Source organism: Schistocerca cancellata, chromosome 2 (assembly GCF_023864275.1).
Source record: "Schistocerca cancellata isolate TAMUIC-IGC-003103 chromosome 2, iqSchCanc2.1, whole genome shotgun sequence".
In the NCBI taxonomy this organism is placed as follows: domain Eukaryota; kingdom Metazoa; phylum Arthropoda; class Insecta; order Orthoptera; family Acrididae; genus Schistocerca; species Schistocerca cancellata.
In genome coordinates, this window is record NC_064627.1 from 292,914,375 (window position 1) to 292,941,597 (window position 27,223).

The 27,223-nt window shown below is 39.3% G+C and overlaps 1 protein-coding gene across 3 annotated transcripts in view; it reads left to right on the top strand.

The window, feature by feature from the left end:
* LOC126161650 (BRCA2-interacting transcriptional repressor EMSY-like) overlaps nucleotides 1-27,223 on the top strand; it is a 331,217-nt gene that overhangs the window by 82,212 nt on the left and 221,782 nt on the right. For all 3 annotated transcript variants that reach the window (XM_049917638.1, XM_049917637.1, XM_049917636.1), the window contains exons 5-6: nucleotides 8,797-9,029; nucleotides 12,763-13,500. In XM_049917638.1, the coding sequence (XP_049773595.1) occupies nucleotides 8,797-9,029; nucleotides 12,763-13,500 (971 nt within the window). The remainder of the gene's footprint in view (nucleotides 1-8,796; nucleotides 9,030-12,762; nucleotides 13,501-27,223) is intronic.

Here is a 27,223-nt window from a genome sequence, read left to right on the forward strand (position 1 = left end):
TAACTATATACACTGAAGCGGCAAAGAAGCTGGTGTAGGCATGCATATTCAAACACAGAGAAATGTAAACAGGCAGAATATGGCTCTGCAGTCAGCAATGCCTATTAAGACAACAAGTATCTGGCGCAGTTGTTAGATCAGTTGCTGCTGCTAGAATGGCAGGTTATCAAGATTTAAGTGAGTTTGAACAGGGTGCTATGGTCAGCGCACAAGCGATAGAATGACACCTCGAAGGTAGCAATGAAGTGGATATTTTCTCATAAAACTGCTTCACGAGTGTTCCTTGAATATCAGGAATATGGTAAAACAGTCAAATCTTCGAAATCACTGTGGCTGACAAAAGATCCTGCAAGAATGGGACCAATGACAACTGAAGACAAAAGTGCAATCCTCCTGCAGATTGCTGCAGATTTCAGTGCTGAATCATCAACAAGTGTCAGCGTGTGAACCATTCAATGAAACATGATCAATATGGGCTTTTGGAGCCAAAGGCCCACTCTTGTACCCTTGATGATTGCACGACACAAAGCTTTACGCCTCGCCTGGGTCTGTCAACACCAGCATTGCACTGTTGATGACTGGAACAGGGTGCCTACGACCCGGGACAACCGGGAGATCCGGGAAAAACCCGAGAATTTTTTTGAATTCCGGGAATTTTTCATTGTTTTTGTTCTCAGTTAAATTTTTGTAATTTTGACTGGTAAGAACCAATACTCTAACAAAGGATATTACTGTATCCTGCTACTGCAGAATAATACTGCAGCAATAAAACATGAACGAGAGAAAAAACTAAAATTGCAAAGGAAATGTGCCATATACAACAGCAAAACACAGTGCTCATACAAACGTCTGCCAACAGCAAAATGTGTCAAAGGCTTTAGGAAGACTATGCAATGCTTCGTAACAACAAATTGCCTCCGATGAGCATAACGTCACAACTGTTAACATTAAATTTGTTTTAGCAGTTACGAGTGGGATCATGCACAGGTGCAGTTGAGTAGTATCTTCTTCCGCTTCTGGCTACAGAAACGTGGCTGTTGGCTTTGTAAGCAGTCACAGCAAAAGAAAAAAAAAAGGCAGCTAGGTGGTACCGGGAAAAATTTTACTGGCACGCCCAAGCTGCCAGATTGTGCAGCAGTCCAGGGTCTAGGAGTGGGGGAGGGGGGGGGGGCAAATTCATATAAACCTTGTTTCACAAAGCTTCTAGCATCCAGCGCATGTTGGTCTGTCGATTATTCATATGGCTTTGAAACGTGTCCCTGTCGGTTTATGAACATTGTTGAACACATTCTAAGTTGATTTCTTAATGAATCATAAGTTCATTTGTGAATGCGTGCATAGTGTACGTGATGTCTCTGTCAGTGGAATCTTCGTCACATCTAGAAATAAACTTTCCTGCAGACAAAAGTGGCTATACGAACTGAGCAGAGTATAGCCGAACGAAAGAAAGCCAACCATTGTCTGATTATGTGGTTGATAGTGTTTGCGAATGGTGAGCATTGTTACGATTACCAGCAAAATCCATAGATTCAGACTATCAGAGTGCGAATAAACGACTAACAGGAATAACAGGTAAGAAAGATTACGTATTATCTTCTCGGTGTTTCCAAGAAAATGAAATTTTGACAGAAAATTTTTGGCCAGATCACTGTACTAGCAAGGGCCAGTTGTACAGTCTCCGGCTAGCAGCCTCTTTAAGGTCTGTTCTGGTAGTAGGGTGGAAAACGCGTTGTACGAACACGTAACGATGCCTAACCGGAGAATAATCGCGGGATAACAGAACTGGTGATTCTGGCAGAGTTAGTGAAGTTAACCGGCGAATAAGCTTTGACATTGGCAGGAATAGATACAGAATTAGTGATGACAACATCGTTTGTTAGAACGAGGAAGGAGAAGAAACGGGGACATCACACAAATTATGGAAGAATAGGACTATTTCAAATTTATATAAAAATTTCGCACTTCTACTTTTCGATCTCATGCTTGAGAAACTGGAGCATATGAATGAAGTGTAAAATTATTTCCTAACGTAATGCTTTTTGCTTGTGGTAGGCCTATTAGGCATTTGATATTGGTACTTTGTGAATTACCTTCCGTCGTGTTATAAAAATGACCATTTCTGCCAAAACAGTCTCGTTTATTTGGCGTGTGTTACAATTGCTGCAGTATTATAAACGCCTATTTAATTTTATCTGGCAGACAGTGACAAAACATAGGTAATCAGGTCGAGAAACCAGACCAGTCTTGGGCCTATTTGTAATTACAGCTTTTTCGGTATTAGACAACGACATTTCGATTTTTCATGTAGCAAAACGTGTGACGAACATTGATCCTTTCGCAGAAAGGAAAGCATGTCATGTAAAGCTGTAACAAGATTAGAGAGAAAAAAATTCTAGAAGCTAAGGATTGAAAAAATGTGTACTGTCTTGCTTGTCTCTTCTCTTTACTGGCTTTATGTATCCTATACTTAATTTTATGTCACACAAAGCAGCAAGTTGTTACCTAATAGGGAATAAATAGTGCAAATTTTCTGAAGAGTTTTTTTTTAAAAAAAAGAGGGGCAGGATGTCAAACCGGCCGACTGGGAGCAGGAGAGGCACCATAGGACATTTTAATTTCCGCTGTCCTGAATATAGTTTGATGGCATCCAGTACAAAATATACACGTTTCAGTTCCACAGACCAAAATACAGTGACGTGCGATAGAAGAATGCTGTGTGAAGACGTGTGGCGCTGCACTTTGGCACACTTGAGATCAGATAACATGTCTTACAATTCCTCAGACACTTATGTTTTATGTATCAGAGTCTTCAGAAAGATGTGCATTACAAAATGAACATATTTTTGAAAATTATTGTTTTTAAATTTTTGACGTCCTATCTCAAACGCTCGAGGGAGACCACTGTCTACTATTGCCCCGGATCGGAAATATCGTAGATACGGGTCTGATGCGCAGAGCAGTCTTGAGTTATAATAGGGAAGCGGGTAGTCTTCATGTGACCCGTGTTTGCATTTAGTGATTTTGCTGTTTCCTCTTTGTCTACTGCACTCACGTCAAATGAAAACAAAATTGATTTCTTTGGCCGGTAGCTATCATGTAAATTAAAATACATTCACATAATTACGGAAGGCTATAATACGTTATTAGTTTCAGATTTTATTTTATTTCCACCTTTCTGACAGTTGTGCATTAATTGCCATGCAGAACAATGAAGTTATTTTTATCGGTTTGCTGAAGAAATTTTCTTTTATTAATCTTTTCCGTTGAGGCAGTCAATAATTTGAAACAAAGGGTTTAATTTCAAACTATTGGCTAGTTTAAACTGTTCTGTGCATTTCAAGTGTACGTTTTCATCTTCTAGCACATCTGGCATTATGCCATAACAAGGAACCAGACATGAGATAACAAAGTACTGGTACCCAAGGAAATTTACATCCCGAAATCACATTGAAAAACTTAATATCAGGTCGATGCCTACTTCACTGGGAATCTGGATTCATTTAAAAATCAGCTCTTTGATGACGAGCCACTTTGAAGAATTTATAGCCCAGAAGATCACACTTTTATGTCGTTATTAAAAAATTTACTGGCACATTTGTGTGATATATCTTAAAATGTAATACGTGCATAAAAGACCAACATTATATGTGAAAGGTTAGCTTCTCTTGCCGCGTATTGGCCTTAGAGACCAATATTATATGTGAAAGCTTTGTTTTTCTTGTAGCAACATTATATATATTAATTTAAACCCTTAACTTTTCCTGTTCGTGTGATCGCGCTACTTAACAGTGATGCTATTGGCTGACTACACCACATGTCCGAAACTCTGAGTATCCGCTGTCATCGGCTAGCGAGATCACATGACATGAGCTATGACTGGCTTACAAATATGCATCGCAATCTCAATTTCAATGCTTCGGAAAGTAACATGCGGTGTTTGGTGGAATTCGAATTTAAACTTTCGTAATACGAAAATATGCAGCGTACATGCTACTGCACATCAAACATCTTTCCAAAAGGTGTTTCGTCTTCTAAAGTGCTGGGAAATTCTGCGCTTATATATAAAACCATAACCACTCAAAGGATTGATAAGTTATACAGTTCCGAGAGAAAATGTACTGTCAGTTAAGGGGGAAAAACTATGTTTCCACCCGGGAGAAAGTGTATTTTTAACCGGGAAATCTGGGAGAAATCTGGGAATTTTTTCCCTGTCCACGTATACACCCTGCTGGAAACATGTGGCCTGGTAGGAAGAGTCTCTTTTCAAATTGTATCGAGCAGATACATCCAGATACGACTCTGACAAGTGCTACGTACATAGGCATCCTGAATGATCACCTGCATCCATTCGTGTCCATAGTGCATTCCGACGGACTTGGTCAATTCCAACAGGACAGTGCGACATCTCACACATCCAGAATTGCTACAGAGTGGGTCCAGGAACACTCTTCTGAGTTTAAACACTTCTGCTGGCCACCAAACTCCCCAGACATGAACATAATTGAGCTTATCTGGGTTGCCTTGCAATGTGCTGTTCAGAAGAGATCGCCACTCCCTCTTAGGGATTTATGGACAGCCCTGCAGGATTCATGGTGTCAGCTCCCTGCAGCACTACTTCAGACATTAGTCGAGTCCACGCGTGCTCGCGGGAGTCCTACACGATGTTAGGCAGGTGTACCAGTTCCTTTGCCTCTTAAGTGTATATGTTACATTGCTGTTACAGATGGGCTGTCCCGGCTCATTTGAACGTGCAGTTGAGTATCATACGAGCAGTACCTTCTCCCGATTCTGGGTACTTAAAAGTGTGGCTGTAGGCTATATCGCCACTAGCAACAACCAGTCATATGGCACCAGAAAAAATGTTCAGGCACTCCATAGCTGACAAGTCCATGCATGGGCAGAGCAGTCTGAGTTGTACAGGTATCTCCATGTGACCCGTGTTAACATTTAGTGATTTTGCTGTTTCCTCTTCATTTACAGCTCTCATGTCAAATGAACACAAAATTAATTTCTGTAGCTGGGAGCTAACAAGTGAATTAAAATACATTCATGTAATTACAGAAGGCTAAAATATGTTATTAGTTTCAGTTTTGTTATTTCTCTGTTTTGGGCAGTGAACCATTCATCGCTGTGCAGAACAATGATGTTATTTTTGTAGACCTGCTAAAGAAATTTGGCTTTTATTATTACCTTTTCCACAGAGGCAATCATTTTTTTTGAAACGAAGTGTTTCATTCCACACTATTGGCTAGTTCCAACTGTTTGCTGAATTTCAAGTGCATATTTTCATCTTCTGGCACATAACGGCAATATGTTATAATAAAGAACACATCATGAGATAATACAGTAGCGGTATTCCAAGAAAATTTGCATCACAAAAACCACACTTAAAGGCTTAATATCAGGTTGGGACCTACTTCATTGTGAATATGTACATACGAGTGTGCACTTTAATCCGAATTATGCATTTTAGTGGAATATCCTCTGAAATCCTGTTTCTTTTATGATGTAATGTAAGATCTCTTAATGCTCTATACATGCGAACATACGGGCTTCCTATGTCATCGTAGCTACGCGCACACAGGTATATCTGGTTTCTGGCACACTCTGGCTACTGCTGAAATGAACCTATTTCTAATGGGTAGCAGAAAAATATTGCGAATGGTGATTTGAAAAGTGTTACTTTGAAAGTAAATTTCCTTTTACGTAAGATAAATTATGTTTCGTGTGAGAATGTGCGACGAATTTCTTAAATCACAGAGCATTTTACTCTCATTTAAAACTTAACACTTTGAGGACCAACCACTAAAAAGAATTTTGAGCCTACTGGGACATTTGTATGATGTATCTTTAAGTGTAACACGCGCAAAAAATGTCAATATTATAAGTGAAAGCTTAACTTTTCTTGTAGCTACACCATGCATATTAATTTAAATCATTAACTTTTCCTATTTACGTGTTTGCCCTACTTGACAGTGATGTTGCTATGGGCTGACTACATCACGTGCCATATGCTCTGAATAACTGCTGTCGTCAGTTGGCAAGATCACGTGACATGAGCAATGATTGGCTTACAAATTCGAATCGCAATCTCGATTTCAATGTTTTGGAAACTAGGGAAACAACTGTATTTTTTAACCAGAAAATCCTGGGAATTTTTTTCCTTGTCCGCGTATACACCCTGTAAGTAGGTTCCTCATTTCAGGGCATGGTAATTAATGATAAGTAATCGAAGCCCTGATGACGGATGAGTTTCAACTGTTCCAGTCTGGGTGATTAATGGGGCCATCGTTTGTAGCTGGTTCTTGAGAGTGGTGGGAGGATTGGGAGTGCCTGGAGAAATGGCATGGGAGTATGGGGGAAATGACACGGAAATCTTGTTTGCAGATTAGTTCCATGGGTAGCGCATATCTGTGAATGTCTTCATGAGCTCCTCAGCATACTGTGCAAAGGAGTTCATGTCACTGTAGTTTCAATGTCCCTGGGTGGCTAGGCTCTATGTGAGGGATTTTTTGGTGTGGGAGGAATGACAACTTTTGAAAAGCAGGTACTGTTGGTGTTTTGTGAGTTTTATGTGGACAGAGGAATGGATGGAGCCATCAGAGAGGAGGTAGTCAATGTCCAGGAAGATGGCACACTGGATTGAGGAGGAATAGGTGAAGTGGATGGGAGAGAAGGTGTTGAGATTGTGAAGAAATGAAGACAGGGTGTCTTGGTCCTTAGTCCTAATCATTAAGATATAATCAGTGAACCTGAACCATATTAAGGGTTTGGTGTTTTGGAAGGCTAGAAAGGCCTCCTCTAGATGGCACTGGATGGTGCTATGTAGATGACCCTGGCTGTGCTGTTGATTGGTTTGTGGCATCGGATGGTGCTATGTAGATGACCCTGGCTGTGCTGTTGATTGGTTTGTGTATCTTTGTTTTAAAGGTGAAGTAGCTGCGAGTTAGGATAAAGTTAGTAAGTATAAAGCATTAAGAGATCTTACATTACATCATAAAAGAAACAGGAATGAGGTAGTGGGTTCGGAAAGGTTGGGAAAGGTAGTGCTCAATTGTGGTAGACCATGGGCAACTTTCCTCATTGGTGTGTAGGGTAAGTGGCTTCAATAGTGACGAGTAGGAATTTTTAATATAAATGAGTTACTCAGTTTCAAAAAGCATTCTGCCACAAGAACAAAATTTCATTGGTGAAAAGTGGATCCCAGAGAAATTGTAATGGGTAGACTACTTTGGTACATAAAAGGTAAGCCCAGTTCCTTCGTTGTATTTGAAATATACAGTAATTGCTAAGGCCATAGTGTTGTCTCCCTGTGATCAGCCATGTAATGCTACAATTGGCTAAAGGAGAGGTTTATGAAAGTTAGTGTGACGTATGAGGTGAAATAGTGGGTTTGGAGTTTTAAAGTAAGGGACAGCATATCTGTGGTGACAAGAACTCCCTTTCCCAATACACTGAGGGTCTCACCAAGACCTTCACAGATAGGCACAATCCTCCATATCTAGTCTGCAAACAGATCTCCTGTGCCATTCCCATACACCCCCAATCCTTCCATCATTATCAAGAACCAGCAACAAAGATTTCCCCCTTTCGTCACCCAATATCACCCCATACTGGAACAATTGAACCACATTCTTTATCATGGCATTGATTATCTGTCATCAATCATCATGCCCTGAAATGAGGTACATCCTACCCAGTGTCCTTCACAGCCCTCCTAAAGGGGTGTTCTGTCACCTAACCAAGCTCGACAACATCCTAAGTCCATTCCCCATCTCTTGCCACAGGGATCATATCGATGTGAAATGAAATGCCCAGGTGCGAGGCCTACCTAATCCACCCAACCACCACTTCCTATTCCAGTCCTGTCACAGGTTTATCCTATCCCATCAGAGGCAAGGCCACTTGTGAAAGCAGCCATATTTTATACCAGCTCTGCTCCAGTCTTTGCACAGCTTTTTATATTGGTATGACTACCAACCAGTTGTCCACCAGGATGAATTGCCACTGCCAAACTGTGGCCAAAAGCAAAGTAGGCCATCCTGTGGCACAACTTGCAGCTGAACGTAACATGTTTCATTTCAATGGGTGCTTCACTACTTGAGTCATCTGGATCATCCCCTCCACTGCCTACCTTTCTGAACTGTACAGATGGGAGTTATCCTTACAGCATGTTCTCTACTCTCAAAATTATCCTGGCCTCAACCTTCTATCCCCACATCCTCCATTCAACGGCTTCCACCCACTCTTTCCTATCATCTCCTCCTTATTTTCGTCCTCTAACCATCTTTCTGTGACACCCTATGTCAATGCATCAGAACTTCTTTCACCTACTCTGCTCCTTTCTGTTTTCTGCTCCCCATTCCCGCACCCCACACCCCTCCTTCCCTGCCCCACAGCCTCCCAACACTGCATCTATTGGAACTGTAGTCCCTGCATACTCTGCCAGACAGTGCTCTTCTCTTCCCCCACCTATAGCCTGCTATCCCTTCCCCTCCCCCGCCCCCTCTGGAGTGCTGCTTCCATTCTATATGACAGTTGCATTCCAGTCTGAGATGCCAGACATCTGTGCGATATGTGTGCTTGGCTGTGTGTGTGTGTGTGTGTGTGTGTGTGTGTGTGTGTGTGTGTGTGTTTCCTTTTCTGAAGAAGGTTGTGGCTAAAAGCTAGTGTGTGTCTTCTTGTTGTGCCTGTTTACAACTCCATCCGGCATCTTTACCGTGAGTAGTGATGTATCTTTCCTTATATTATCACCTCCAAATTGAGATAGTACTGTTAAATGCTTTTCTATTTCAGCCAAGTTTGGAAACAAAATGGTTTCACACAACTGTGAGCCAAATGTACCAGAAGCAATAGTACCACCGCAAAGATCAAACAGCCCAACTGAGATGGCATGTAGTACACCGTCTCCTATTGTCTCCCAGATGAAAACCAATGAAGAGGAAGAAAACTCAAGAAAACGCCGTCGATCCTCTTGTGAGAGGGCTAATTCCTTAAGTTCACCTCTATTGCAACCTCCTCCCACAAAGGTGGGTGTGGCATGCTTTAGGTTCCTATTCTAGGTAATAACCTTACAGTAGAAATGATGTTCCAGTTGCTGTTCAGCAAAAGAATAATTATCAGGTAATCAAAATAGTTTTTTGAAGCTTAGAATATCCTCAAAATCATAAATTTATGCTCAAAATGCCTAAAGTATATTTAAACATGGATAGTCAAGCATGAAAAAGAATTATTTTAGGTTGTCTATGGTAAATAGTACTACATAATCAAATGCACCTAATTTCATGTTATAGAACATGGGATGAAAAAATGGAAATTATTTAAATAAAAAATTAAATAAAAAAAGCACTCCTCTTTTTACATAAGATTGTTTTTTGGCTTTCCATCTTACTCATTAAATGACAAAGAAATTTTGTACTGAGATCATTGTCAATGCTTTTTGAGTGTATCACTTTTATAAGCATATCCAGCAACAGTTTCTCATTCACCTTTGCTTAAGTGTCTTCGTAAATAACACCATGACAACATTTACACAACTTTCAGTCCCATTACATATCAGAGCACTTTAACAAGAATACATAACCAAACTTTAGAACTCAGGATTTAAAACAGCATCACTAAACCTCTGAAAAAGAACTGACACCCCTGTTCATCATTTGCACTGTCCATTTAGTTACAAAAGTTGGGAGTCAATCATAAGTTAGCATATTCCAGAACTTACTTGTGCAGCAGAGATATTTTCTGAACTCCCTTTTATTTTCTGCTCTCTGCCAATGCATCCACCCTTCTTTCCCCACTCCTCTCCTTTTTTTGTTCTTTTTTCCCTACCTCCCTGTCCCACAACCTCTCGATGCTGTGCCCGTGTGGCAGTCTAGTCCCTACACACTCCACCAGACAGTGTTTGTCTCTCTTCCCTCCCATAAACTACTATCCCTTCTCCTTCCGCTTCCGCACTCCCTCCAGGTTGCTACTTGCATCCCATGTGATGTTGCATTCTGGCTCGAGATGCTGGAGTTGGCAGTCTTGTGTGCATGAGGGGTGTGTGTGTGTGTGTGTGTGTGTGTGTGTGTGTGTGTGTGTGTGTGTGTGTGTGTGTGTGTGTGTGTTTTACTGGCAAAGGCTGTAGCTGAAAGATGTATGTGAGTGTCTTTTAATTGTGCCCGTCTGCAACTTGACGTGTCTTCTTTACAGTAAGTAAAGATACTATTGATATTTATTCATTCAGCCACAGACAATGGGAACTGTATGAATGTTGTCAACACATAAAGACATAAAATACAGTCACAGAGATACACAGATGTACACAATTACACACATAAATATATAAACACATTACTTGCCTTACTTAGTTATCCATCTGGACATTGTATTTCACTGTTCTATTGAAAATATTGTAAAATGCCTCTTAATTGCAGTAGTTAATCATAAGCATAATTGTCAACAAAATTTACACATCATTTTGGATAATCCGTTACAGTATGAAAATGCTTTTCTAACAGATAATTTTTAGAGTATTCCTGAAGGCATGTGTTTCACTTTAGTCTTTGATCTCTTGTGGTAGTTTATTGTATAATTTAATTCAATTATCTTTTGGGTAAACATTTTTTTTAAATTGAGATGTAAGTGGTGGTCAGATTTGATTGCATGTTTGCAATGGGTACTCACATGGAACAGTGAACATTCCCATAGATTTAGCCAGCCGGAGTGGCCGAGCGGTTCTAGGCGCTACAGTTTGGAACCGCGTGACCGCTACGGTCGCAGGTTCGAATTCTGCCTCAGGCATGGATGTGTGTGATGTCCTTAGGTTAGTTAGGTTTAAGTAGTTCTAAGTTCTAGGGGACTGATGACCTCAGAAGTTAAGTCCCATAGTGCTCAGAGCCCATAGATTTAATCAACACAGTGCAGTGAGTTCTCATGCTGCTTTTTGTCTAATTCGTACAGTCCTTTTTAGTAGCTTAAAGATTGTTTGTATGTTCTCCTCAGTTGTTCCCCAGAACATTATCCCATAACTTATCACAGACTGAACATATGCAAAATATGTTGTTCTGGTGAATCAGCTACTACACACAGAATTTATTATTCTAAGTGCAAAGCATGCTTGAAACTATTCGTTTCTGGAGGGTAGTAACATGTTCAGTCCATTTTAGTTGTGCGTCAGCATGCATCCCTAAAAATTTTGTTTGTGATACACATTCTATAAGTTCATTTTTCACTTTTCTGCTTATTTGGAAACTAATTTTGTTTCTTACAGTTAATTTTGTACAGACTGTATTACATCAAATTTGTGTTGTAGCTTGGTAGTTTGTTTCTGAAATATTGATTTGCAAAGTTTGCAATTTTTTGGGATCAGTTTTTGTGGTACCATTGTACTGTAATTGTATGTTTACCTGTTTGTTTGGATGACAAGGTATTCTACATTCCAACCAAAATATTTTTGCTGGTGTTATTTATCAATAGTGATGTATATTTGTGTAATAGTTTCCTTTGTCTTTTATTTAGTCTTCAATAATTGTAAATGCGAAAAAATAACATTTACTTGCACACTGTAAGAACCAAAGACTATGTACAATAAACACTTTTCCTTCTTGAGTACCTAATAGGGATTTCCAGTGTCAAAATATAGCTATAAATTTGTAGGAATGGCTAATAAGACATAGTTTTAATTTGCTTTTTCAATACACAGAGATTTCTTGTATTATGAATGTAGTTAGCTTATTAATGGCCATTGCACCATGGTGTATAACCCCGCTTCAACATTAAACAAAATTGTGAAGTCTACATGAAATTTATTTTTATATCATGTATTGTGGTTGTGTAAACTAAGGTTAATCTGAATTTGATTTTTGCCAAATAAATATTTTACTTGCGTTGCAGTACCCTAGATGGTAATTTCAGAGAGAAAAGAAGGATTTGAAGTACGAAAAATAAGCTAATTTTATTTCCTACAGGTAAAATCAAGGAGTGCAAAAAATGCTGAACTGAAATTTTTATCAGCTTATCCAAGCATGTGCCCTGGACTTAACCAAATTTTCAGTGTCTAATTTTTTTCTCCTTTAAGCCAAACACTTATATACAAAGGTTCACCCATGACAAGAATACTACCACTGGAAAGGGAAGAAGGTGGAAAGAGCATTGGTCAATTTACCCACAATGGGAATGTTTTACACGAATGACTCCTTACCCTCTCCCTTAAAACCCAAATCCTTTCGTCTTTCCCTCTCCTTCCCTCTTTCCTGACGAGGCAACCGTTGGTTGCGAAAGCTAGAATTTTGTGTGTATGTTTGTGTTTGTTTGTGTGTCTATCGACGTGCCAGCGCTTTCGTTTGGTAAGTCACATCATCTTTGTTTTTAGATGAAAAACTAAACCAAATCAGATCAGTATGACATATAGGAAAGAAACTGAGTGGTATTGACAGTGAGAGTCAGACCAGGAAGTGTGCTTGAATTGCCTCATGGTGGGGTGGCTGCTTGTGAATATTATGTACTCTAGGTTCGAGTCCTGGTCTAGCACAAATTCTAAATTGCAGCTTCAAGTACACATCAACACACTTACTTTTATAGGCAAGTGTTCTCGTGAGAGTCCATGATTCGTATGTGTATCAAAATGTTAGTGGTTTAATCTTAATTGACTTGGCCTTCTCCTGCTAATAATATTTCTTAAGTTTCTGTGAGGTTTACATTACATTACCTTTATGTGTGCATTATTGATGTACATTTCGTAATACACATTGTCCTAGTAATATTGTTTATGTTATGATATAGGTTTCTGCAGTCGCACAGTCACCATCATCAGCACTTCCTCAGCCAAAGTTGCCAGTGGACGCGTGCACACGACAAAACCATCATACACAAGAGCAATCGCTGCCACAGAAACTGCAACAACCAATTTTATTACTGCAGTCTCCCACCCACCAACAGTTACCAAAAGTGCAACTGCAGCAATCGCTGCCATGTGTGATGCAGCAGCAGCAGCAACAACAACAACAACAACAACAACAACAACAGCACCAGCAGCAGCAGCAGCAGCAGCAGCAGCAGTCACAGTCATTACTGCATTTGCAATCACAACCACCTCCACCTCCAGCCTCACCAGCACTACAGCGGCAGCAGCAGCCACAGGAACTAAAACAACCAACACAGGAGCAGAAGCAACAATCTCAGCAACAAAACCACCATCACCACCACCACCACCACCACCACCACCACCAGCAGCAGCAGCAGCTACAACAACAACAACAACAACAACAACAAAAAGAACATCAGCTGCATTCACAACAGCTGGCATCACAACCACAACCATTGCAGCAGCAGCAGCAGCAACAACAACAACAACGTAGCCAAAAAGTACAGCAGATGTCACAGACATCATGCATTCCCAAGACTGAATCGTACCCAGCTAGTATACCTCCTGTCAAAATCACGTTAACTGCAGCATCCAGCCGGGCACCTGTGACGACAGTAACAACTTCTGCAGTTTCTGCTCCTCCATCAACTCAAAAGGTTCGCACAATCTTTACTTCTTACATTTCAGATGATTTTGTTTTAAAACTTTAGAATTTGATATTTGTGTGAATTCAAGTTGAAGCTTTGGTAGTATATTATTCGTTAATTATTTATTTAAATTTACGATATGTTGAGACCAAACATTTGTTATTCCCAACCTATAAACAGTGGCTTGGTGCACAACAAATATAGTCAGAAATAATTTATACTTATGCTTTTCCAGTTATAATGTTCTCTCCCAGAAAACGTGACCTGTAAAAGGAGAAAATGCAGAGAAAATACAAGTCTTAAGTAACTTATAATGTTTATCTTTATATATGCTGCTCTAAGAGCAAGTTGCAGATTAACATCTCATATAAAATAAAATAATATATGTCAAAAATTGTTGCAATGGATTCATCTCAAAGTGTATTTTTTTTCTTCACTTAATGATTCATTTTATACGTAAACAGCTATAATGTTAGCTATCACTTCTGAAAACATTTACTGAATGTAAAAAAAAAAAAATCAGCAGAGGGTGGGGGTGGACCACAGCTCATGTTGTGTCAAGACTGTCAGATCATGTAAGTGAGTGGTATTTTGATTTGACCCCAGTTTGGCTTGCATTATTGTGGTTTACAGGCAGTTGCCTGCACTCATATTGTGACTGGTGGCCTGGATAAGCTTTCCTGCATCAGGAAAATAAGAACATGAAAAACCATGTTTACATTGGAACACTAATATCCAGATATATCTCAACATTCATATGTTGAACTGTACATTTAATCAGATGACACACACACACACACACACACACACACACACACACAGTGATATCTGTACAAAGAAAAGGTCAAATTGTAGTCATAATCAGCATTGTATTATGATGTACAGCATGTTCTCTTTAATGCTAAAGAAAACCTCAGTTTTTGCATACATTGTAGCTGGAAGAATAGTACAGTCGAAAAGTTCTTTCATCTTCCCCTTTTTTGGGCTAATATCACTGTAGCCATGTGCACGCTGAAACTATCCAAGTGACAAAAGTGAACTTAGTCATATTTTCAATAAGTGGGGGGAGTAACCACTGTTCCTAGGTTTTACCAACAAAGTAATTACTGGCCAGTAGAACTAACAGTTGCCTGGTGCCAAATTCTACAGACTGTCTTGAAACTGATTATAAATTGTTACAGCTCAAGCTAAACGATAAATCATGTTGTGCTGTGAACTAATGAAGTTTGGGAGTTTGGGTGGAACAAAATTTCTAGGCATTGTAAGAAATTAATAAAATAATTAAAAGGTGTGTTGGGTACTTGTTTGATTCATCATTAACAGTGGCAACTGATTATATGTGCCAGAATTTCTCTCATTAATATTGTGAATCTGCATGGGAGAGAGATCCTCTCATCTGCCTAGCAAACCATCTGACGTGGCTCCTGTGTTAACTTCGTTTGATTCATTTCAACTGATCCTATCAGTGTTCAGTTCTGAACGAATTTTTTGCCCTGTAGTTTTGATATCTGTGTCTACTTTATCAACATTTCTCCTTTCTTTCTAAGGTGTTAACTTTTCTATCTCATCTACAAAAGTTCTGTGCTGTATTACAAATCTTTGTATAATTTTGGTATCAGTATCAAACACCCCTACTCCTACTTGATCATTCCATTCCTTTACATTGGTACTAACATGCTTTTGTTCAAGCTCTTTAAATCCGACTTCATCCAACAGTTTTGTATCTTGTCGGGAATATCTTTGCAAACTGTCGGAACTGCCATTAAGGTTTTTTTCTAATTTATCGTGCACAGTGTGCAGATCATCTTTATTCCCAGTTAGCTCATCTAATGTAGCTGCAGTTTTGTTTTGTTTCTCTAACATTTGCGAAAATTTCTGCTTGAATTTTTGACCAATATTCGTAAATTTTTGATTAAGATTTGTAAATTTTTGATTGAATTTTGATCAACATTTGTAAATTTTTGTGAAATTTTTCTAACATATCGATCAGAAAATGCATCACCCCATTCGTGCTATTTGTATCAACTGATACAATGTTGTCTAATATTATGATGCTGCTTGGCTCATAAACATTCCCTATTTGCACAACACCAGACTGCCTGAAATTTCGTGTCATTCTGCAATATCCCTTTCATAACTGTTGTGGGAAAAAATGCTTTCAGGTGTGGTAATTCAGCTACTGTCTGCATTGGAATATTACCTATCAAAATTCTCTCATTTATGTTCTCTGTCAAACTCATATCGTGACTGCCATTAATGGTGTCATTATTCTGATGATGTGCTGTGTTGACTGTTTGCATCAGCACATCAATATTTGCTGTTAGTTTATGTTCTCTTGGGCCAACAGCATAGTACATGTCAGTATAAGACAAAATGAAAATTAATGCTCCAAAACTAGCTGCAATAAGGCAAAAGATTTTTAATATTTTACACCATTTTATTTCCATTATCAAGCAACATCTAGTTGGAAGTAACAAGCCTATAGCATCTGTAGTAAATTTTTTCTGTCATGTCGTGGTAATTGTAATACTTTTTGTAGTTACGAAATGTAAAAATATATGTTTTTGTCAGATACCTTGACAGTTCTTTACTGTCAAAATATCTGATAGAAACTTAAATTTTTGTATTTCATAACTACAAAAAGTATTATACTTACCAAGACATGACAGGAAAAATTTACCGTAGATGCAATATGGTCATCACTTTCAACCATTCGTCACTTGATAATGGCAATAAGCTCAAACAGACCTGTCGTGTAAAATAAATATTATTTTATTGTAGCTAGTTTTGGAGCATTCATTTTCATCTACTATTAGGTTGGTGCATAAGCTCATAGTGTTTTTGTTTCGCATTTTGCTGTTCCAGTTGCAGAATAGGTTTAATTATTGATTTTCTTTTTTGCTTGTAGTTCACTATAGCTATTCGAGTTTACGTTGCGTCATTTTGTCATTTGGAGATAGTGAGTAGAGCTGTGGATGCTAGAAAGTGGAGTGCCAAGGGGAGAAATCGGAACATTTGCAACATATTCTTCTGTTTGAGTTCAATAGAGGGGTGACAGCAGTAGGGGCAGTCAGAGACATTTCAGCTGTGCATGGGAACAATGCCATTGGACAGAGCATGGCAAGAAAATAGTTTCTCATTTTAAGAAGAATCATTTTGCATTTGTGACTCTCCATGTTCAGGAAGACATTCAGGCTTTGATGAAGATCATTTAAACACATTAATTCATTGTACTTGAGAACTAGAACATGTGGTGAACTGTGATAACTCCATCATCATACAACATTTGCAAGCAATCAATAAGTTTCAATAATTGGATGTATGGGTTCTGCATGCTCTAAGCCAAATTCACAAAAATCAGTGGATGCCTAGATGTGCATCTCTCCTTGCCCGTCATCAATTGGCTCATGAACAATGCCTACCATTCCTATTCTGCATCGTTATTGGTGATGAGAAATGGTGTCTTTATGGTAACATAAGGAAAAGAAAGGAGTGGTTGAGCTCAAACAAAGCAGCAAATCCTGTACAATGTCCTGTGCCTATTCACAAGAGATTATGTTATGCACCTGTTGGAACAGCAACAGTGTGGTGTACTACAAATTGCTTCCCCAAGTTGTTACCATCACTGCTGACATTTATTGTCAACAACTAAGATGTCTTGCAGATGCAATCCAAGAACAATGACCAGGAAGACTGTATGAAGTGATGCTAGTCCATGATAACACCTGTCTACATTCTGCTAGACTGACAAAAAACAATATACAGACGTTGAGTTGGGAAGTTATTCTGCACCCACCTTGTTCACCTGATCTTACACCCACAGGTTTTCACCTTTTCTGCCCTCTGTTGAACAACCTTCAAGGGGCATCCCTTTCAGATGAAAATGTGCTCCAAACATGACTTGAAGGGTTCTTCACGTCAGAACCATGAGATTTCTACAGTTGCAGAATCGAAAAGTTACCCCGGCATTTACAGACTGTTGTAAATAGTGAATATATTATTGAAGACTAAAGCCTCATTTACATGTAACTGTTGTGTTTATTAAACTTACAGAAAATGCTATGAACTTATGCACCAACCTAATATTTTGTGAGTCTGGTTATTTAAAATATTTGCATTAATTTGTTCACTTTTTGTTAGCTCCATTTTTAGTGGCTGAACAGATGTTCAACTGTGAAAATATTACTGAGAGTTGTAATTATTCTTTATATACTGGAAAATTTTTAGTGTGCATTTGTGCACATCAATATGGCTGCTACTTTCTACAGGAATGTTTCGTGTAGCACAAGATTGCCAACGTGGAATACTATGTTTTACTGAAAGTTGCTACTGGAAAAACTACATTTAATTGCACATTGTTTGACTGACTACAGGTGAATAAATATCAAGCCTTCGTCTTAGCTTGTGTGATGGCGTCTTATTCATTTGCCGTTTCAGATACGACTTATTCTTTGTATTATAATTTTGCAAATACCTTATTTCCTTCTTATACTCCTTTCTCTTATTTCTTTTATTTCACTTCTCTTTTTAGCATGCAACCAGAAAGAAAATTTACATCCATTATTACATAAATAATCAGTCTTTTTACAAACATATAGAAGTATGTGACTATTGTTCCAGGCACAGTCCCTGTGAGGTCGCCACATATAATAATAAAATAACAAAAAGGGTTGTGGATGACCTTACAAGGGAAAACATTGTATATAAAAGGAAACCATGCACTATTAATTGGAATGTTATTTTTACTTAATATTACGAGGCTGTGGTGAGTCAAAAGTGTCCGTAAATTCTGTAAAGTTCAACTTTTTTCCTTTTAGTTTCTTGTGATCCTTGTAAGGTCTGTTATGTCACCACTCTTTTCACTTCTTATTCTCATGTTAGCCATATTGGAGGTGAATCGGACATTAATATTGCTAAGTCTCCTTGGTTTAGAACTGACCCTGATTGCAGCATTCTACACTCCTGGAAATTGAAATAAGAACACCGTGAATTCATTGTCCCAGGAAGGGGAAACTTTATTGACACATTCCTGGGGTCAGATACATCACATGATCACACTGACAGAACCACAGGCACATAGACACAGGCAACAGAGCATGCACAATGTCGGCACTAGTACAGTGTATATCCACCTTTCGCAGCAATGCAGGCTGCTATTCTCCCATGGAGACGATCGTAGAGATGCTGGATGTAGTCCTGTGGAACGGCTTGCCATGCCATTTCCACCTGGCGCCTCAGTTGGACCAGCGTTCGTGCTGGACGTGCAGACTGCGTGAGACGACGCTTCATCCAGTCCCAAACATGCTCAATGGGGGACAGATCCGGAGATCTTGCTGGCCAGGGTAGTTGACTTACACCTTCTAGAGCACGTTGGGTGGCACGGGATACATGCGGACGTGCATTGTCCTGTTGGAACAGCAAGTTCCCTTGCCGGTCTAGGAATGGTAGAACGATGGGTTCGATGACGGTTTGGATGTACCGTGCACTATTCAGTGTCCCCTCGACGATCACCAGTGGTGTACGGCCAGTGTAGGAGATCGCTCCCCACACCATGATGCCGGGTGTTGGCCCTGTGTGCCTCGGTCGTATGCAGTCCTGATTGTGGCGCTCACCTGCACGGCACCAAACACGCATACGACCATCATTGGCACCAAGGCAGAAGCGACTCTCATCGCTGAAGACGGCACGTCTCCATTCGTCCCTCCATTCACGCCTGTCGCGACACCACTGGAGGCGGGCTGCACGATGTTGGGGCGTGAGCGGAAGACGGCCTAACGGTGTGCGGGACCGTAGCCCAGCTTCATGGAGACAGTTGCGAATGGTCCTCGCCGATACCCCAGGAGCAACAGTGTCCCTAATTTGCTGGGAAGTGGCGGTGCGGTCCCCTACGGCACTGCGTAGGATCCTACGGTCTTGGCGTGCATGCGTGCGTCGCTGCGGTCCGGTCCCAGGTCGACGGGCACGTGCACCTTCCGCCGACCACTGGCGACAACATCGATTTACTGTGGAGACCTCACACCCCACGTGTTGAGCAATTCGGCGGTACGTCCACCCGGCCTCCCGCATGCCCACTATACGCCCTCGCTCAAAGTCCGTCAACTGCACATACGGTTCACGTCCACGCTGTCGCGGCATGCTACCAGTGTTAAAGACTGCGATGGAGCTCCGTATGCCATGGCAAACTGGCTGACACTGACGGCGGCGGTGCACAAATGCTGCGCAGCTAGCTCCATTCGACGGCCAACACCGCGGTTCCTGGTGTGTCCGCTGTGCCGTGCGTGTGATCATTGCTTGTACAGCCCTCTCGCAGTGTCCGGAGCAAGTATGGTGGGTCTGACACACCGGTGTCAATGTGTTCTTTTTTCCATTTCCAGGAGTGTATGATGAATTAATTCATAAAACACTTATACATTTATACTGAATATTTTGCATGTAGATTACACAAAAATACTGCTCCATTTTCTTGGACAAAACAAGAGGTTTGTACAGCTCAAACATTCATAAGAACAAGAGAAGAGACTATCTAGAAATGGTAACAGAAAAAGAATGTAAAGATTCATTTTTTGTTTTCTGGTAATGATTCTCTGACAATTTCAGTAATTATACTATGTTTCTTACATAAAATCATGGTAATGGTTCATGAATAAATATGTGCATCCCCAAATTTTTAGAATGATAATTTTTTCCCACAAATTTTTTATCACATACTAACCTGTTGGCGTTCTTGCAGAAACTTTATATATCTTTGCAAAGATATAATCCCTGTATTTTTTCCTAAATTGGGTTGACCTGAAAGATGACATTCAGGGTGTGGGATGTTAATTATCGTGAATGGCCCTGCATACAGTACTTGCCACTTATGGTTTAGTGTCTTTAGTTTGAAAGATTTAGGGAGCATGCATAAGAGTACCTCCTCTCCAACTTGAAAAGGGCAGAAGCACCCTAATCTTTTATCGTACATTTGTCTTCTCTTTTATGCCCATGCGTTACAGCTTGTTTACGTGTGCCTGACCTGTTCTTCTAACAATATTTTATTTTGGAGTGCTTTTGGGAGTGGCTTGACCCATTTGTCAATCTCAGTCTTCCCAAACATCAGATCAGTCAGTGTGAATCCCGTGGAGGCGTCTGAAAGAATGTTTACTACATGCTGAAGTGGTTCGAAATATTCTGTTTAGCTTGTGAGGAGCATATGTCCTAATTAAACTGTTAAATTCATTAAATACTCAATTGCTGAACGTGCTTCTGGGTGGAAGTGTGAAACTGGAATGTATTGTATCAGTTGTTCTTTCAACAAATCACTGCACTTGCTGCTTGTAAAGCTGGAAATGTTATCAGTTAATATTGCTAGTGGTTTCCCAAATTTCAGTAAATAATTATTTGTAAATCTGCTGATAATAGGTGTGGAAGTCATTGCTTTAAACATGTATGTGTGAAGGTACCTAGTAAAAATATTACGTAATGCAGTTATATGTTTTACCCCACCCCTAGCTTGTGGTAGGGGCCAGATGCACCTAGGGACACCAAGTTTAGTGATTTAGTAGGAATAATTGGATGTAGTTCTGTTAAACTTGGTAGATTTGGGAGTTTCACCTTTTGAAAATGGCACATTTTCTTATGACTCATTGTACTGTTCATCAGACACTAGGAAAATAGGATTATGAAATCATTTTGTATGTGCACTTTGATATGCCATAGCACCATACTACGGTGGCAGCCATTGGGTCGTCCACATACAATGCATACTGTAGGACAATGCCATGCAGTAAAATGTCATGACAGACCACTTGGGAAAGTCTGATCTGTATTGTGCTTAGTCATGGAAGCTGGAAAATGAGTTGGAGAATGAGCACAATAGAATATTTGAATGGGATGAATCTTAAAACTTGCATGAAATCTCAATATAAATGGTCAAAACATAATAAATGAGTATCCTGCACACTGTGATTTAACTTAAAATTAGTGAAAGGAATGTAAAACAAAATCACCGAAACATCACTAAGTGAGATAAATCGTCACTATCCTTAATCGAAATGAGTAGCTGTGAGACTTTGGGGATATTGTGGTTATCCAACTACTGCTGCTGCTTTTTTTTTTTTTTTTTTTTTTTTTTTTTTTTTTTTTTTTTTTTTTTTTTTTTTTTTTTTTGTGGCCAGCATCATTTTGGGTATGCGTATATCAATAAATCATTTTAAGTAATATGTAAAATGTAGCTCAGTAAAGTAGAATTACAACAAATATACTCTTTTAAACGATCAAAAATACAATTCTATCACAGTTATCAATTATTCTGAGTGCTTCAAAAATATGTAACAGTCATGTGTATGTAGTCTGAAACAGTGTTATTATTTTAAATTCAAAACTGGGAATTGGTACTTTTGCCTCAAAAAAAGACAATGCAATTGCAGGGTCCCTGATAGTGTGGGTCCTATAGCAATTGCTATATGGAGAAACCACCTATGAAAACACACACTTTCAAACTAGCCACTGTGTTTGTATTGTTTTCTGTAATTGATCTTCCCCTTGATCGCACTCCTGGACAAATAATCAGCACCGAATGAGCACCACTATGACATTTACAGACTATATACAGATAGTTAAGATTGTGTATCCAACTGACAGTCCAGTACTGTGCTAATGAAAGGCTGAAGGAGAGAGTGATTATATACATGGGATATATAAAGCAAAGGAACTTGAAGATAATATTATGGGAAAGGAAGTAGATGAAAATTAAATGGAAGATATGACACTGCAAGAAGATTGGTTGGTTGGTTTAAGGGGGGGACATCCGAACAGTATAACTGAAGACTGAAAGGCCAAGACGAAATAAGAGTTGTGGAGTTAATGATATTCCCTCAGAATTAAGATCTTTGTGAGAACCTGGTAGGCAAGATATGAGGCAGGCAAACCACCCACTGACCTCAGATAGAATGTAATAACCCCAGTTCCAAAGCAGGCATCAGTTTAATAAAAAATGGTTGGAAAATACTGACACTAATTATTTACCGAAGAACTGAAAAATTAGTAAAATTGTATCTTATGTTATATCAGTAGGGGTTCCTGAGAAATGTAGGAACACACGAGGCAATACTGAGCCTACTATTTAGCCTAGAGATAGGTTGAAGAAAGGCAAACCTGTGTTTATAACATTTGTAAGTTTCAATAAAGTTTTTGACAATGTGGACTGGATTACACTCTTTGAAATTATGAAGGTATCAGGGAAAAAGAGGCTGTTTACAACTTGTACAAAAACCAGACGGCAGTGACAAGGGTCGAAGGCTGTGAGCAATGGTGGAGAAGAGAGTGGGGCTTGTTATCTATCCCAGATGTTATTCAGTCTGTACATTCAGCAAGTTGTCAAGGAAGCCAAGGAGAAATTCAGGAAGGGAATTAAATTTGGGTAAGTGTGTGTGTGTGTGTGTGTGTGTGTGTGTGTGTGTGTGTGTGTGCGAGAGAGAGAGAGAGAGAGAGAGAGAGAGAGAGAGAGAGAGAGAGTGGGGGGTGGGGGCTATTTTTACAGCAGAATAGTTGTCGATGGTCTAAGTAGAGGGTGTATAAAATGGAGAGTGGCAAGAGCAAGAAGAGCATTTCTGAAGAACAGAAATTAGTTACCACGGAATATCAGTTTAAGTTTTGAGAAGTAACATTATATGAAAGTGAAGCATGTACACTGAACAGTAGGGACAATAAGAAAATAGAAGCTTTTGAAATGTGGTGGCACAGAAGAATGCTAAAGATTAGATGGATAGACGGGATAACAAATGAAGAGATATTGAATGGATTTGTGGAGAAAAGAAACTTATGCCACATCTTGATCAAAAGAAGGAACAGGTTGATAGGACAAATCCTAGGACATCAAAGAATAGCTAATTTAGCAAAATATCGAAGCATTGGGCATTAAACTTGAAGAGGACACGAAGGCTTGAATACAACAAAGAGGTTCAAATGGGTGCAGGTTACCATAGTTATGCAGAGGCAGAGACTTGCTCAAGACCCGCTAATGCAGTGAACTGCTTCAAACCAGTGTCCAGAATGAAGAGCACAGCAACCTCCTCCCAACTTCTTTATGTTTTCTTTCATTTCTTTTAACCATTTTTTCTTGAACATGTGTGTGTGCTTTAAATCTATGACACTAATATCCAGGAATAGTGGCAAATTCCCATCTGGTAATGCTGATTTCTCTCTATACCATTTCAGGCAAACCTACGTTTCTCGTGTTTGTAGACTTAGAGAGAAAGCTTTTGACAATGTTGACTGGAGTACTCTCTTTCAAATTCTGAAGGTGGCAGGGGTGAAATACAGAGAGCGAAAGGCTATTTACAATTTGTACAGAAACCAGTTGGCAGTTGTAAGAGTCGAGGGGCATGAAAGGGAAGCAGTGGTTTGAAGGGAGTGAGACAGGGTTGTAGCCTATCACCAATGTTATTCAATCTGTATATTGAGCAATCAGTAAAGGAAACAAAAGAAAAATTCAGAGTAAGAATTAAAATCCATGAAGAAGAAATAAAACTTTGAGGTTTGCCGATGACATTGTAATTGTGTCAGAGACAGCAAAGGACCTGGAAGAGCAGCTGAACAGAATGGACAGTGTCTTAAAAGGAGGATATAAGATGAACATCAACAAAAGCAAAACAAGGATAATGGACTGTAATCGAATTAAATCAGGTGATGCTCTGGGAATTAGATTAGAAAATGAGACACTTAAAGTAGTAAAGGAGTTTTGCTATTTGGCGAGCAAATAACTGATAATATATAAAATGTAGACTGGCAATGGCAAGGAAAGCGTTTCTCAAGAAGAGAAATTTGTTAACATAGAGTATAGATTTAAGTGTCAGGAAGTTGTTTCTGAAAGTATTTGTATGGAGTGTAGCCATGTATAGAAGTGAAACTTGGACAATAAATAGTTTAGACAAGAAGAGAATAGAAGCTTTCAAAATGTGCTGCTACAGAAGAGTGCTGAAGATTAGATGGGTAGATCACATAACTAATGAGGAGGTATTGAATAGAATTGGAGAGAAGAGAAATTTGTGGTGCATCTTGACTAGAAGAAGGGATCAGTTGGTAGGGCATATTCTGAGGCATCAAGGGATCACCAATTTAGTATAGGAGGGCAGCGTGGAGGGTAAAAATCGTAGAGGGAGACCAAGAGATGAATACACTAAGCAGATTCAGAATGATGTAGGTTGCAGTAAGTACTGGGAGATGAAGAAGCTTGCACAGGATAGAGTAGCATGGAGAGCTACAGCAAACCAGTCTCTGGACTGAAGAGCAAAACAACATCATCATTTCAGTTAAATTCAGGATTAATTCCTTAAAAACAATATCCAGGCAATTTTCCTTCTTCAGTATTATTCAATCCAAGATTGTCTTCAACTTCTGTACATTTGTTGAAAGTACTTGTTATTTGCATTTGTCATATGATGCTACAGCTTTGACACATCAGGTGTCAGTTGCACATAAACAGCATGTGCTTTTCCCAGCTTGGGTGGTGACAGTTAAATGGGCTGCCAGCAGCACACGGTAACAGGCTACATGTGTCCACTACACTATTCAAAAGCTGCAAGTGGACTGACATTTATACATTGTGCTTTGGCAACAACAGACAGTAATTATCTGAAGCTGTGAGTTCTGATTTGTGAGCTTGGATGTGATGAGTTAAGTTTATCAATGAAAAGAATCAATTTTTGAAAAATAATGTAATTGGAAAGATAAAAAAAAGTACTTACCAATTGGTGACAGGAGAATGTACATATAAAGGTATTAAAATTTGCATTTGCAAGCTTTTGGAGCTAGGGGCTCCATCTTCAGCCGAATGGTTGAAGGGTAAGGAAGAGATGTGAAGGAAAAGGACTTGTGAGGTTTAGGAAATGGGGAGAGTATGGAAGAGTTGCCCAGAAACCCAGGTCAAAAAGACTTACCAGTTGTGATGAGAAGGAAAGTGATTGTTGGGGAATGTGCTGGACATGATGTGAAAACATGAAAGGTTAAAGGTGGAAGATGGGGTGACTCACTAAACTGAGATTACTGACAAAACATCACACATGAGATGGTAAGAGCAGAAAGCTAAGTGCATTGTATGTGGTAGAGGAGGGGGAGGGGGGGGGGGGTAGACAGATCAGAAAATTAAGGATATAGAAATCTAAAAGGAAGTGAAGAAAGGAATAGTTACTATGAAGAAATGCTGAAACTAGATCTTTTCCTACACCCCTCTTCCATACCTTTCAATCTTTCTGTCTGACTCCAAAAGCTTGCAAATTTTAATACTTTTATCTGCGTGGTCTCTTGCTGCCACTTGGTGAGTAGATTTTTTATCCATCCAATTACTAATGACTCTGTTGCTGGTAGAATGTTAAATTCTTAATTTTCATTAGTTCCTTTGGGTGAAACTCATCTTTCCCATCTTTTCTATCAAACCTGTGTCTTTTAAGTTTTTTTAATGATTTTGTTCTTCAGTCTGCTCAGTTTTAGAAAAAATCATTAATCTTTATTTGCACGTACCATCATAAAAACACTGTCAACATATTTCTTGGCTGGCACAACACAAAACTATGAATGTTTCTTAGCACCAGGTGCAGCAAGTCTAATTTCAACTGTGCAGTCCCCAACAATTAGTCTTTCCTTCTCATCCCATCCGGTAAGTCTCATCTGACCCACAGATCAGACAACTTTTCCGAACCCTACCCTTTTTCCTGAACCTCACCCCTCTTCCTTCTGCTTCAACTCTTCAGCCACAAAAAGGAGCCACTGATTCCAGAAGCTTGCAAACATAAATACTTTTTTGTATGTGTTCGGCTGCTGCTTAGTGAGTAGATTTTTTTATCTATCCCATTACATTGTTGTTGTTGTTGTTGTGCTCTTCAGTCCTGAGACTGGTTTGATGCAGCTCTCCATGCTACTCTATCCTGTGCAAGCTTCTTCATCTCCCAGTACCTACTGCAACCTACATCCTTCTGAATCTGCTTAGTGTATTCATCTCTTGGTCTCCCCCTACGATTTTTACCCTCCACGCTGGCCTCCAATACTAAATTAGTGATCCCTTGATGCCTCAGAACATGTCCTACCAACCGATCCCTTCTTCTGGTCAAGTTGTGCCACAAACTTCTCTTCTCCCCAATCCTATTCAATACTTCCTCATTAGTTATGTGATCTACCCATCTAATCTTCAGCATTCTTCTGTAGCACCACATTTCAAAAGCTTCTATTCTCTTCTTGTCCAAACTATTTACTGTCCATGTTTCACTTCCATACATGGCTACACTCCATTACATTATATTTTCAAAAATAAAACCATTGTAGTCTATCACGTAGATTACAGCTGATGCTGTTAGAATAACTTAAAGATGACCATGACTGAAATATAATCATAAATTTAGGACACGAAAGCAGCACAGTAAGTCACATATGATAGGTTGAAATTTGATTGTTAACAAGAAAATGATAAACTTCTTCAGAACTCACAACCATGTATCATTAATCTGAGACCAGATTTAATTTTATTTCATTTTATCATCATGGTAGAACTGCCACCTATTACAGATTGTCCATAATTGTATGGCTTTATCACCTCAATTACAGAGTTACAGGAAGTTACTAAGAAATTACAGTAATAGACATATTCCAATTTGATGTTTAAAAAAAAAATCAGAAGAGGTACTGTTTACATTTTACAAATCATACGTTACTAAAATATTTTATACAAGGTGTATAACTTTGCTTCTGCCATTTGCCGATAGGT